This window comes from Saccopteryx leptura, chromosome 6 (genome assembly GCF_036850995.1).
Source record: "Saccopteryx leptura isolate mSacLep1 chromosome 6, mSacLep1_pri_phased_curated, whole genome shotgun sequence".
NCBI lineage: Eukaryota > Metazoa > Chordata > Mammalia > Chiroptera > Emballonuridae > Saccopteryx > Saccopteryx leptura.
The window spans coordinates 26665504-26679523 of NC_089508.1; the positions used below are offsets into that span (position 1 = coordinate 26665504).

Below are 14020 nucleotides of genomic sequence, written 5' to 3' on the forward strand. Positions count from 1 at the left end.
AGAAGCTAGCTTTCTTTCTTTGGCATGTTCCCTATGATGGAACTGCAACTGTCCCTGCCTCCTACCCTCTGCCCTGGTGCTTGGAGTGACGTTGCTCCCAAGGAGTTTATGTCAGGTCACTGCCAGTCGCCAGGAGGCTCCAGGTAGAGGCTGTGGCCATGCCTAAAGACGAGGCCCTACAGGCTACAGGAGAGCCGAGATGAGCCCGAGGTAGAGAATTTGAAGTCAGCTTTAAGATGAGAGGTGAAAGAAGAAAGCTAACGCTCTCCTGCCAGCATTTGTGCAAGAGGAGCAAAGGAAAGTTGAAATTTGTAGAGAGAAAAAAACAAAAACAAAAATATTTACCTCTTCTAAGGAAGAGAGATTCTGACAGAAAAGTCAATATCTTGGGCAAGTCTTTTCATCTTCAGGGAGATAGCTTAAGTGTGGTGTGCGAAAGATTTGGAATCAAAAGATTTGGGGCCCTGGCTGGTTGGCTCAGTGGCGGAGCGTCGGCCTGGCGTGCAGGGGTCCCAGGTTCGATTCCTGGCCAGAGCACACAGGAGAAGCGCCCATCTGCTTCTCCACCCCTCCCCCTCTCCTTCCTCTCTGTCTCTCTCTTCCCCTCCTGCAGCCAAGGCTCCATTGGAGCAAGGTTTGCCCGGGCGCTGGGGATGGCTCTGTGGCCTCTGCCCCAGGCGCTAGAATGGCTCTGGTTGCTGCAGAGCAACGCCCCAAGATGGGCAGAGCATCACCCCCTGGTGGGCGTGCGGGGGTCTGTCTGACTGCTTCCCCGTTTCCAACTTCGGAAAAATACAAAAAAAAAAAAAGATTTGGAACTGAGCCATTCTCAGCTTTACTAAGCCTCAGTGTTCTCATCTGTAAAATGGGAGTTACACTGATTCTCAAGTTTGATGTGAGGTGCAATGAGGTAACATATAGGAATGTTTTATAAACTCGAAGTGCCTCCTACCTGCTATCTGAAGCCTCCAGTCCAGGTTAAAGCACAGTTTATCTTGATACTTTGTGGGAATAAAACAGGCCAGGCAGCCTTTTCTAAAATAGTTCCCTCCTTTCCCCATGCCTTCATTTCCGACCCCTGTTGTGTTTTGTTTCCATAGCAGGTATCATGACCGGAAAATAAACTGTTTCTTATCTTTTGCCCTGCTAGACGGCCAGCTCCGTGAGAGTAAGACTCTGCTGGTTTGGTCCACCACTGTCTCTCCAAGTGCCCAAAGAAGGCCTAATGCATAGGAGATGCTTTATAAATAGTTGTTAAAAGTTGAAGGACTGCAGATGAATGCATGATTCTTCCAGGAGCGTGACAGTTGGATCTCAAATTTTGGTTTGTTTGTTTTAAATGCAAATTTCCTGCCCCAGTACTAAGTCTGATGTAGCAGAACTGGCAGGACCTACTACTGAATTTACTATTTTTAACAAGTGCCAGATGATTCTGTTGCAAGTACTGTAGTCACTAAGAAAGTTAATTTGAATCAGACAAATCTTGTTTTGACTTCAGCCAGCCACTAACTAGCGGTATGACTTGGTATGACTTCTGGAGGTAACTTCTTAAGTCTAAGCCTGTTTCCTTATCTGCAAAGTAGGAATGACGACATCCTCAAGAAGTTGTTATGACATTTAAATTAGGTGATGGATGTAAAGTTCTTGGCATAATGCCAGTTATGCAGTTAGGTGCCTTTGTTATTTTTATTATCATTCTTCTGTTATTGTTGTGCCCTGGCTAGAGAACTTTCTCTCTGGAGGATCACTCTTGGGAATGTTCTCAAAGCGTGGTCCCAAACCTGCAGCACCTCAGCCCCTGGGAGCCGGTCAGAAATGCAGAATCTCTGTCCCACCCCACACCTGCTGAATCAGGCCCCTCGGTGATCTGTTTGCACATTCAAGTTTGAAAAGCACGGCTGAACGTCACATGTACCATGTTCTTCTTTGTCTTTAATTTCAGAGTCAGCCCGGGAGAGTCCTAAGCCCTGGCCTCCCGGCTCACGTGGGCGGCACCTCCAGCTGAGGACGTTAGGAGGAGGCGATTCCCGCCCGGAGCCCCTGCGAACCCCACAGTGACCGTGGAGCCAGGGGATGGATCCTAACGCTGGCCTGTGTTCTTCTCCATCCCGGGCTTGCCCCCAGCCAGCAGAACCCTGTATGGAAGGTAGGAGAAGCCCATCGCCCAGTGAGCTGGGCAGAGACTCCGCCTTTCCCTGGAACCAGGTCCCCAGTTCCAGCCTCACCGACCCCGACTGGTTTTGGGATGAGCACATCCAGGCCAAGAGGGCCAGGGTGGAGACCATCGTGCGAGGCATGTGCCTCTCCCCGAGCCCTCTAGGGCCCGGTAATGCCCAGGCCAGGGAGAGCCCAAGCTGCCCAGAGAAGGTCCGGGAGCGGAAGAGGAAGCAGAGCCTTCCCGTGCAGCAGACGCCCCTGAAACCGGGCCCTGCTGGGAACCCCGGCAGCAGGAAGGGCGGCCCTCACGTCAGAGAACAGCTTCATCTGCTGAAGCAACAGCTAAGACAACTGCAAGAACACCTCCTGCAGGCTGCCGAGCCCAGGGATACAGCTCGGGGCCCAGGAGGCCCCCAGAAGGGGAGGGGCCCTCCCAGCACAAAGCAGAGGAACGGCTATGGGCGTCGGCCCTGGGCTAGCGATGGTCACCCCCACCAGGGTTCCAGCGGGGGCCTCCCTGGGGCGCAAAAACACAGAGCGGCTGAGGTGGAATACCAGCCTCAGGAGCCCAGTTTCCTTCCTTCTGGAACTCGAGCTTTGCTGGAGGTTCTGAAGAAAGAACTGACTGGGGCAGTGACACAGGCTGTGGACTCAGTATTACAAAAAGTACTGTTGGGTCCACCAGGCTACCTGACTCAGCTGGGCGGAAGCCTCCAGAGGCTGGTGCCAGAGGGTAGACGCGAGTCTTCACCTGAGGGGGGTGCCTACAAGTGTGACCCGCTTCCGCCGGCCGCCTTGCCCAGCAGGGCCCAGGCACAGGCGGGGGTCCCGTCGGGAAACTTATCACTGGCCAAACCTCTGGACTCTCCGAGATACCCTGTCTCTCCAAGAATGATCTCCAAATCCTCTCAGGGTGTCCCAGCAACCTGCCTCTCGACGGTGCCTTCCCACGTCCAGGAAAATCAGATGCTTAGCCAGCTACTGGGTCATGGGTCCGGTGATTACTGGAGCGGCAGGCTTCCCCAGGACTCATCTCCCCAAGGTCGTTCCTCCTCAGAGTCCGCCCTGCGACCTTGGGGAGCCGTCAGACTGTCACCGTCGGTTTCGAGCCAGCAGCAGCACCCTGCGTCCTTCACGTCCACCTGTCTGGAAAAACTGCCCTTTCTTCCCTCCGTCAAGGTGGAGCAGGGAGGCCTGCAGGCTGTCACCAATGTACTTCCGTTTCCCTCGGTCCACATATCCTTTACTAGTGGTGGGAGGTCTCATTGTCGCAGGCCAGAGGAACAGGACGTCTGGAAGCCGAGGGGAGGTGGAGACAAACAACGACACGGCACAGGGAATAGCTTTGCTTTCTGGTTGTCTCCTTCTCGTTGCTCTGGGCCTTCCTTCCCGGAGGCTTCCTACTCTTAGGTTCCTGAGAAAGTGGCAACCACATTCTGGGGTCTGAGGATGCTGGGAAAGAAGGTTCTTTTCTCTTCTCTGTGACACATCAGATGCTACCACTACTGACTGATTGCTCCAGGTCTGACTGGGTTTCGTTGGTTTTTAAACTCAAATGGGCTTCCAAAATATAATAAATACCCTACCGAAGGAAAAACCCCATTATTTTGTTGTCAGCTGCACATACACATCAGCAGAAAGGGTCAAGGAATGACCTCACCTGAGTCATGGCTCTCCCAACCTCTTGGCAGGCAAAAGGCCTGCACTGTCTAGATAATTCATGAGGAAGATCGGAGGGACCAGAGACTTCTGAGATAGCTGGGGAAGGAGAAATGTTCCTTAGGGACTAGACCTGAGGCAGCTGGAAGGGGGTAAGGAGGCATCAGTTTAGGGAACAGTGTCTAAGCTGCAGCTGAGAGGACCAGAGCCTGCAGGCTGGGTGTGTGGAGGGAGGGGAGAGCCCCCTGGAGGCCGAGGGGCCAGGCTGGGGTACGGGAGGCTGGACCTTATTGCATCCTCTTTGCCACCTATAGGCAGACTCCACTTTTAGTGTTTCCCAGAATAGAACTCCCTCAGGATATTAACAGTTGTTGAATTAGAAAGAAAAAAAGTAGCTTTGGTAAATACTGGCTTAGTTTCTTTGCAGCGGGGCTTCTTAGAGCCTTTAACCCCTGAATGTATGCAGTCACAAACTCAAGACTGAAGAAACCTCTTCCAGCAAGTCCTTCCTTTTACAGGACTCAAGTTCCTGACAACAGACGTACTTTGGATGTTGCTTTTTAAAACTGAACTGAGCTCACGCTGCTGCTCCTCATGTGCGGCCGTGAATTGACTGTCCAGAGGTCGATGTGTCTGTGGTGTGAACAGTCTTGCCTTCTGCCTGGCAAGCTGGTGTAAGAGTGGCAGGATCCACTGGGCTAGCTTATGGCCACAGCTGGGCCTGCTCTAACGCCTATGCTATGCACGCCCCCTGCTGGTCACAGGTGTTGGAAACACCCCAAAGCTTAGTGTTGCTAGGTGCTTTCTGGGCAGGTGGTAGCAACAGTAAAACCAATGGTAAAACACCTCACCTGCCAGCGCTGCCTCTTCAGGCAGCAGGGAATCTTGGAGGTATAGAGATATCAGCATCAATAGATTTTCGGGTTAGGTCAGGGGTCTCAAACTCAACTCAGCATGTGTGCCGCAGAGCAAGATCACAGCCATTCGGCGGGCCGCACTAGGTCTACAAAAGGCAACTGTTACGCAACACTTTTATCACTGCAGTTGAAAACAAAAAAAAATCAGTACAACAAGCACAATCGTACATGCAGTTTACTCAGTGTCACAAAACGACCAGAAACTGTAGTTCGCATCACAACTGCTGTTAACTAAGCTAATATCTAGCTAGGATGCTAGAGAAATGAAAAATACAAGTAGGCCCCTAGGCTTACTTAATTTTATCCAAAATATTTTGAACTTCGTGGATTAGTCTGCGGGCCGCACAAAATTGTTCGGCGGGCTGCATGCGGCCCGCAGGCCGCGAGTTTGAGACCCCTGGGTTAGGTGATCGCCCTGTGTGAGAAAGGCCACCTGTCTAGGCCTTTGACAAGAGGCCACTGGTTAAGACTCCCTGTTAAAGTCAGGCAGTAATGGAAGAAACTCAAGAATTCAGTCTCCAAAGACTTTCTGCTGTACTTCCCTCAGGAGAGGTATACTGTGTGCCTGGCTCTGCCCTGTGACATGGGGACTGGGCTTGGGCCTGGCTGCCCAGGTGAGGTACTTGCCACCTTTGGAATGGTTTTGGGCCCCCAGGCAGCATCCTGGCCTCAACTATCCCCTCATTCCTTCTGCCTACATTCTTTTGTTTTGTTTTGTTTTTTGTGGGAGAGACAGAGTCAGAGAGAGGGACAGATAGGGACAGACAGACAGGAAGGGAGAGAGATGAGAAACATCAATTCTTTGTTGCGGTTCCTTAGTTGTTCATTGATTGATTTCTCATATGTGCCTTGACCGGGGGGCTACAGCAGACCAAGTGACCCTTTGCTTGAGTCAGCGACCTTGGGCTCAAGCTGGTGAGCCTTGCTCAAACCAGATGAGCTCGCACTCAAGCTGGCGACCTCGGGGTCTCAAACCTGAGTCCTTGCTCTAGCCACTGCGCCACCGCCTGGTCAGGTGCCTACATTCTGGTATTAGATATTTATTCCTGTGGGCCATGAAAGCCACCTAAGGGCAGATTACTTTGACATATAAAACCTTTCCAGTCTCAGGACACCCCTGTAAAACAGGTGAACAGGTGTGATTAGGAGCTAACATCACAGTTAGCGGTTAGCATTGCTGTGTACTTTCTCAGTGGCTGGCACTGCTAACAGCATTTCACATGGACATGGGTCCACCACCACTGAGCTGCATTCTGAAACTCAGAAAGCTCTGAAAATCCCTGACTTCTTTCCCCTAGGGCTGATGGGAGCTTCTCTGATGGCAAAAGCTGTCCTGCACTGATTGGAGGTTATTTATAGATGACCCTACTTAGTGTAAATCATCATCTATTTTTCTGTGGAAATATTAATGGGTTGGATTACAGACTGCTGCCACAGCCTCCACTGTGGTGGTTAACTAACATGTGGTACTCATGCCATATTACCTTTATAAAATAACAGTTCTGAAATATTAACACATTTTGACCCAGTGTTTCACATGAGAGGCTGTGGGCCTCAAACATCCACTCTAGATCTGGTATCTGAGGCTGGGACAAAAAAGTCAACTAACTTGCCCCAAGTCACAAGACAGACATATGCAGAGTCAGGATTCAAACGCAGGATCTGACTGCCAAGCATAAGCTTTCATCACTACATTCTACATTTAGAAATGGCCCAGAGAAGGTAAGTGGCTTGTCCAAGGTCACACAGCTAATAGGTGGCAAAATCAGTATCTAAAACTTGGTCATTGGACTTTCAAGTCCAGGATTCTTTCCATAGTGTTTATGAATCTCTAAGAATAAGTAAGGCTAGAGAGGCAGATGCAAGGGTCTTCTACTAAGGAGCCTGTGTGCCAGGCCAGGTATAACTGTAACCAGTTGGTTTCCTTTGGCTATACTGATACATCCTACTGAGAAGCCTTAATTGTCCTATTGCTCTCAGACCTGAGCTCCAGGGTTCCTCTGTGTTAAAGTTTCTCACCCAGCCCCAGGACTGTCCCTGGCAATACTAAGTGTCCTTGTGTAAAAGTCTTTACTTCCTTCCCACCCTGGTGCTAGGCAGTCATATCACAGCTCCCTTCTTTTGGTAAAGGGGAAGGAATCTGTTCCCAGACTGCAGTCTGAACTGGAACGTAATTTCCCTACTTGCATATGGATTAAGGTTGACCATTTAATCATTCACTCATTCTTTTAGCGAACAAACGTTTATTGAACACCTACTATGTTCCTAGCACTGGGCTAGGCCCAGTGGAATACAAAGGTGAAAACATAAGGTCCTTGCCCTTGAGGAGCTCACAGTCTAAAGAGGGAGACAAACATGCAGTAAAAATTCCAATCAGGTCATTGCTACAACAGAGGTGTTTGTACAAAGAGCCGTGGTAGCCCAGGGTAAGAAAGGTCCAGGGTAATTTGACAAGGAAATGGTCCACAGAGAAGGAAGCGTCAGAGCTGAGACAGGAAGGCGGACAGAAAGTTCTTCCAGGCAAACAAACAGCGGCTGCAGAGCAGCACTTCCAGTTCCTTGGGGGCAAAACAGACTGTGTGTGACCTGGTTGGATGCTCGGTTTAAGCACTGCGGCGGCAATTCTGAGAGCCATAATGGGGACCCTCAAGTTGACGTTTCCCATTTTATAGAGGAGGAAACTCAGACAGAAGGGAAAGTAAATTTCGACTTGAGGTCTCGAAATGATGTATCTGGGATAGAGCTGCCTTCTCTCCCTGTCCCATTCTGAAAGCGCATGCAGAGTACAACAAACTGTAGCTGGCATTACGAATGCCGTAAAACTTTTACACATCAAGGTACTGTTTTAAGTTCTGCAACTGAACTGTACGTATATGGTATTCAGCATCTGGAGAGAAAAAGCTTATTGGATCAGACTTTTAGAGACACAAAAATGGAGCAAATACACCATTTAACCAAAATAAAAGAAAATATGACAAAATAAAAGGAATGGGACAATTCACTGGATAATTTGATAATATTGTTTGATAAACTGATGTTAATTTTCCTTGACACTGGGATAAATCCAGGAGGGTCTAAATCCTGGTCACTTGAAGAAAGCCAAGCTCATGTTTTTCTTCACACGCTACCCCAGCTCCAACCTCCTCAAGGCTTATTTCCCTGACATACAGGTAAGGCCATTCCACTGAGTGTCAGCTTCCTCAAAACTCCCAAGCGGCAGTGGGTTTTGCCCAGGGTGAGGCAAGTCCTAGGTCATCACGTGTGCACCTTAGCTCCCCTTAATGTTGACGGAATTGGTGCGATTTCCAGTTCCGGGTTGGGACCTGGCCTGAATAATCATAAATAACTTTGAGCTAGGAAGGTTGGGCATTTTAACTTGAAGCATGTGAGCTGGAGATATACCCAGAAACACATGGGGAGGGGGAAGGGGGGAGAGCTAGAAACATTAGTAAGTGGTGTCCTTGGCCTAGTGTTCTGTCTTTGCTGAGGACACTGTGAAAAAGGCAGAATGTACACTGTCAAACTGACATGCAAATAGCTGTGTTTCAAATGGAGAGGAGGTTCGTATAGATCAAGTGTGACAATAAGGAAAATTAAGCTCCGATGGTTGGAACCAGACCTGTCTGTTCCCATAAAGTTCCTACAGGCCTCCTTTACCCTGGGTGTCGGGTCAGGGCTAATATGTTGTTTCTCTATGATTCCTTTGCATTTTCCAGGTCTTTCCCACATATTCATTCAGGTGCTTGGTTGATCCCTACATCAAGCTCTGATTTCAGTTCATTCTGCAACTCCGGGTTGCTGATAAAGTGCTCTCTGATCTAAACCTTCACTCCCTCCCTGGCCCCGTACCTGGTAGAAGGCTCGGTGGCTGCCATGCAATCAGCCTGGGCATAGCAGATATTGGTACCAAACTGGCCTTGACCTGGACCCTCCCAAAGTCACACCTAGACTACATAGCAAGCTTTTCATGGGTGAAAAACCTTCATAAATCTAGTATATAGATATAATAAAACATTTATTTTCTAATGGGTGCTATAGCTAATTCAGATTTTTCTATATATAACTGAATAGGCTTAGAAGATAGCTATGGCTTCTTTTCCAAAGGAAGCCCTTTTTAATGTTGGTCGAAGCCATTCTTGTTAACTTCTGTGTTGAACTGGAAGCTGGCAGTTCTACATCTGAGCACCTAGTGGCAAACAGCCGACCTGATGGGCCCTGTTGTTTGTACAGTTCAACCGCTGCATTACCTCCCAGATGGTCAAGTGGTTCAGCAACTTTCGTGAGTTCTATTACATCCAAATGGAGAAATTCGCCCGGCAAGCAATTTCAGATGGTGTCACAAACCCCAAAATGCTGGTAGTTCTCCGCGACTCAGAACTTTTTCGAGCCCTCAATACGCACTATAACAAGGGGAATGACTTTAAGGTAAGACCACGTCCTTGGGTCCCATGAAGTTGGAGTTTTAGAATAAGTCACTGAGAGCCAGGGCAGCCTGGGGTCAACCTCTGGATCATCCACAAAGATTACAGCCTCAAATATCTTCCTATAGGCAACAGGTGGATGCTACAAACTGAATACACAGCCAGTCTTCATTCTGTAACTTAAGCAGAGGCCTGCCAGGTGTTACACCATTTTAGACTTCATACTCTGTGATGATCAGTTTACATAGCTTGTTGACCTTTTTGCCTTTGTGCCAGGAGGCCCAGGAACATATGCTGGGCTCCAGGTGCAGCACCTTGTCTTGGCCCAAGTTTTCTTTATAACAGTTACTGTTCATCATTTTGTTCTTATGTTTATTCTCATTTGAACTGTTTCATTTGTTTGCCTTCCATGGCAAGTCATCTCAAATCCTTTCTGGAAATAATGCATAAGTAATATTCAAGCCTCTTAATCCTTTGGGGAGCTCTATGAAGGCACGCTGGTAGCACCTTAGAGGTAAAGCATCAGTAAAGGATGAGCACACGGTCTATGTGTCATTGGAGAGAACTAATCCAGACACATGCTTCCTGGCATGCAGCCGACAGCTGTTAGCCTGGCGTCTCGTTCTGCAGGAGGCAGGTGTGTCTGGTCACCAAGTGCACTTGTCTCTTCTTGACTTTCTCACTTGACTGTGATCACAATGGGCAGTTTATTGATACCCCAAGGAAGGTAAGAACTGCTGGCAACCCCACAACAGATGCTCCATCAGCACACATTTAGAAAGCTAATCCGACCTGTGGGGAAGATGGACTGTACCTGTTGAGACGTGTGGGGTCAGGACATGTGGGAGGGGCAGTGCTGCCACATCTTCCCACGTGGGGTGGTCCCTTGGCATGCAGTGGGGGTTGGCCCGGGCCAGGCTGGATCTGGAGGGCCTGTGGGATGCCCCGCTGGTTATGGTGCCAGTCTGTGGGAGGTCCTGGGACATAGCCCCCCTCAACCTCACGGTTGGTTTTAGAAGCAGGAATGGTTCCAAGTCCTATGGATCCAGCCCCAAAAGATGGTGGGATGAGGTACGAAGTTGTAAACTTGGGGGCATTCTTTTCTACATTAGGCACGAAGGAAAAGAATGCTAAAGACTTCTTTTGAACCACAGGTTTAATTTCAATCAGAGTCAGAGTTTGCCACTTACTATAGACGTCGCCCATGAGTGGAATCAGTTCCTGCTACAAAGGGAGTGTCCTTAATATGCTTTCTCCCAGGGCTGTCTCACTGGTACCATCATTTTAAGGTTTGTGTTTGATGAGGGAGCAGGGGGTTCCTAGGGCTGTGAGAATCAGGGGCCAGGAGAGCAGGGATGCTCCTTCCCAGCCCGCTGCGGCGCCAGGCAGTGAGGTCCGTGCGGCTCCCGTGCTTCGCGGGCTCATGTCTTTTCCTTCTGGTGGGTCTCTTTGGGAAAGCAGGTTCCGGATGGCTTCTTGGAAGTCGCCAGCTTGACGTTGCAGGAGTTCTTCAGGGCTGTCTCCGCAGGGAAAGACTCAGATCCTTCCTGGAAGAAACCCATTTATAAAATTATTTCGAAACTGGACAGTGACATCCCAGAGATATTTAAATCTTCCAAGTATCCCCAGGAGCTGTTTTGGAATTAAGATCCCACAAAGCGAGGAGCAACTAACTGGCCAGGGTTTCTTGGGTTTGTCTTAAATGGCAGTGGTACAGCTGTGGTGATATAAAAAGGGCATAGGAGAACCCCTGACCCCAACGGGGACTGTTACCATTTCTGATCATTTATTTCCCTTTCCAGAATCATCAGAAGTTTAACCTTCAGTATAAAACAGGGTAACCAAGTGTAATGGTGTGATGGTAGCATATTGTAAAGGAAATACAACAGCTCTTTGGAATCAGAAGACCTAAATCTCCACCCCACTGTCTCCAAACGTTGTGACCCTGGGAACTTGCAGGTGTTCTCTGCATCTGTAAAACGAGTTCTAAAGTATTCTGTGAAATGTCACTCACTACCCAGATGTTAGTCCCCTCCCCCTCCCTGGCTTTCAGATAAGGTTATCTTCTTCTTCTTCATCATTTTTTTTTTTTACAAATTGCTGGGTTTTAGTTATTTGTCAAGCTCCACCTACTTGCTAGACATTTTCAAATACATTATCTTTAAACTTTTTACTCTAAAAAGTAAGTATGTTCATTTAAAAAAAATAACCAAACAAGTTTTAGAACAGTGCCGTAACTCGCCAAAGTGCAAGACTGGGGCATTTGGGTTGGTAAGGACAGTCGGGAGTGCGGAGGAACCCAAGACCTTCTGATGCCAGATTATATCCTGACCACCTCGGGCTGCTTGTCGTGATCTTAAACAGGCCACCATCTCCAGTAAGTATCCAGCACTGACGGGACACTGACATGTGACACCCCTGCCTCGCATGTGGGAGGGCGTCACCACCCAGGATTGCACGGATCACGCCAGCACGCCCGACACAAACTCTCTGCAGGACTTGAGTGTTGCTGTTCATTCACATTTGTCTGCTGGAAGAGTCTACCAGCTGTACAACCTAAATTGCCTCTGCAGAAGAAGCTGAACTTCAGAATGCAAAAGCTAGAAAGGGTCTTAAGGAGATCATCCGGCCCACTTTGTTTCAGTTAGGAAGGGGGAAACCGAGGCCCAGACAGGAGACTCACACAGCCTCACAGACAATCAATGGTATAACAAGGACAAACACAGCATCACACACAGAAATGGAAATTCCCCCACTCCATAAGGAAATTACATCCTATGGTCAGTCTTTCCCAGATAAAAGAATTCATGAAATCAACGTTTTCCCCCCTGCTGGCCCTATGCAAATTGTGACTCACTCTGCGGATCTAGGCAAGACACCTGCCAAGTCGAGTAACTGCATCTGTCTGGTAAGACAGAATCACGTCTTTGGAAGCACTGCCAAAGGTACGCAGGCCGGAGGAGGGGCACGCAGCTTGGGCTCTGCCATCCTGATTGAGGGGTGTCTGTGACTTCATTAGCTTACTTCTTCCCCATCTACACAGAACAAGTTTTCATATTCAATTACCCACTTCCTTGACTTTTTGGGTAGGCTGGGTCAGATGAGATACCATTCCTAAACTATTGCTAGATGTATCAACATGAAGAGGTATGAAAGGTCACTTTCTTTTGCATTTTCATTTACTTCAAACAGCTGAAGGGAAAAACAAAACATATTCAGCCCCAACTACTCCTCTCACATTTAAGGTCGTTGTTGTTTTTTACAGAGACAGAGAGAGAGTCAGAGAGAGGGATAGATAGGGACAGACAGACAGGAACGGAGAGAAATGAGAAGCATCAATCATCAGTTTTTCATTGCGACACCTTAGTTGTTCATTGATTGCTTTTTCATATGTGCCTTGACCGTGGGCCTTCAGCAGATCGAGTAATCCTTTGCTCAAGCCAGCGACCTTGGGTCCAAGCTGGTAAGGTTGGCTCAAACCAGATGAGCCCACGCTCAAGCTGGCGACCTCGGGGGTCTCGAACCTGGGTCCTCTGCATCCCAGTTTGACACACTATCCTCTGCACCACCGCCTGGTCAGGCTAGGGTCATTTTGAAGTGTCCTTCAATACATCCAGTTGCACTTGGATCTTCTTTGCCCTCTTTTCTCCCACAATATTCCCTTTACAAAAATGAAGCAATCTGCCAAATCTACGTTTTAAAGGAAGGCAAACACTGAGTACCCTGAGTAAGAGCAGTCAGTTATCTGTGTTTGGAGACAGCAGAAGAACCTCCTATCCAGAGTGATATTACATAACTGTTTCAGATTTTCATGGGAAACAATTCCAAGTTCACAACGCTTGTCTGATAGGGAACAGCCATTTTCTGTCCCGGACCTGAAATTCATTAATGTGTGTTTTCAAGACTGAGCCAAGCCACCTCCAGGGCAGTGAACCTTGTCCCAGGGACCAATTAGATGAAATGTACAAGCTCAAATTGAAAACATTTGTGTCCTGCAGTCTTTCCAGGAACTGTTTTCTAACCACTGAGCTAAACATAGAAGAATGTATAAATATATATGCTCTGCCAACCAAAGTCTATTTTATTATATTTTACTGTTTCTACCAAGTATATCTCTTTTTCTGTTGGGAACACATTTTGAGTGTAAGCTGAGCTGGTTATTGTTCTTTTAGCAGCCATAATATTGCCAAGGTCTGGTCATTCTTTCCACTTAAGGTATATATGGGCACTATTGTCTCCCAAATTGGACATGTTCAGAGTCTGGTCGAATGCCGCATACATGTCTAATACTTCAGTGGTGGACAGCGGGACCTGGGCTGTGTTTTATGATGATGGCACTATTGAGGAGCTCATGGTCAGGTATCAATTAAAATCAGTTCATTGACATTCCATGCAGGACAAGGTTTATTAGGAACCTTATTTCAAACATGGTTTCATATAGTGTACAGTTCCAAATTAGACTCATACAGTGAAGACGCCTGGGTGTGTAAGGAGTGCCCAAGCCTTTCCACCAGAGAATAGGCACACCATGAATGGCAGAGATAACCCCGAGCACTGTAATAAACAGCCCCACCATGGTACGGAGGCCCACAGGTCCTTTTAAAAACCTGTCTTAGTTTTCAATGGCAAAATATAGAATTCTCAAAAAACAAACAAACAAAAAAAAACTTTAAGATTTCTATAATGTAATTTTACATGTGCTTTTAGAAAATATATATTTTTTAAATCCCTATAAAATTAGCTAAGGTTTTGGTAACCAATTTCATGGATGAGTCCTACATGTTCTAAATTTCTATAATCTTTGAGTCTAGCTTTCCTCTATAGTTTTGACCCTTAGCTCTATAGAGCAGTTGAATTTGATCATTC

The 14020-nt window shown here is 47.8% G+C and overlaps 1 protein-coding gene across 1 annotated transcript; it reads left to right on the forward strand.

Annotated features, from left to right (window-relative positions):
* Positions 1-2073: 2073 nt before the first annotated feature.
* PROX2 (prospero homeobox 2) lies at positions 2074-10801 on the forward strand. Its single transcript, XM_066341975.1, has 4 exons — positions 2074-3393; positions 7796-7903; positions 8964-9158; positions 10616-10801. The coding sequence occupies exons 1-4, from the start codon at positions 2074-2076 to the stop codon at positions 10799-10801; spliced, it is 1809 nt and encodes a 602-aa protein (XP_066198072.1).
* The last annotated feature ends 3219 nt before the right edge of the window (positions 10802-14020 follow it).

Bases quoted from the DNA above. Each gene is read 5' to 3' on its own strand.
- PROX2 (XM_066341975.1), top strand. From the start codon at position 2,074: ATGGATCCTAACGCTGGCCTGTGTTCTTCTCCATCCCGGGCTTGCCCC. The intron at 3,394-7,795 runs ATATCCTTTACT...ACACTGGGATAA, and splicing joins TTCCGTTTCCCTCGGTCCAC to ATCCAGGAGGGTCTAAATCC. The intron at 7,904-8,963 runs GTAAGGCCATTC...TTGTTTGTACAG, and splicing joins CTTATTTCCCTGACATACAG to TTCAACCGCTGCATTACCTC.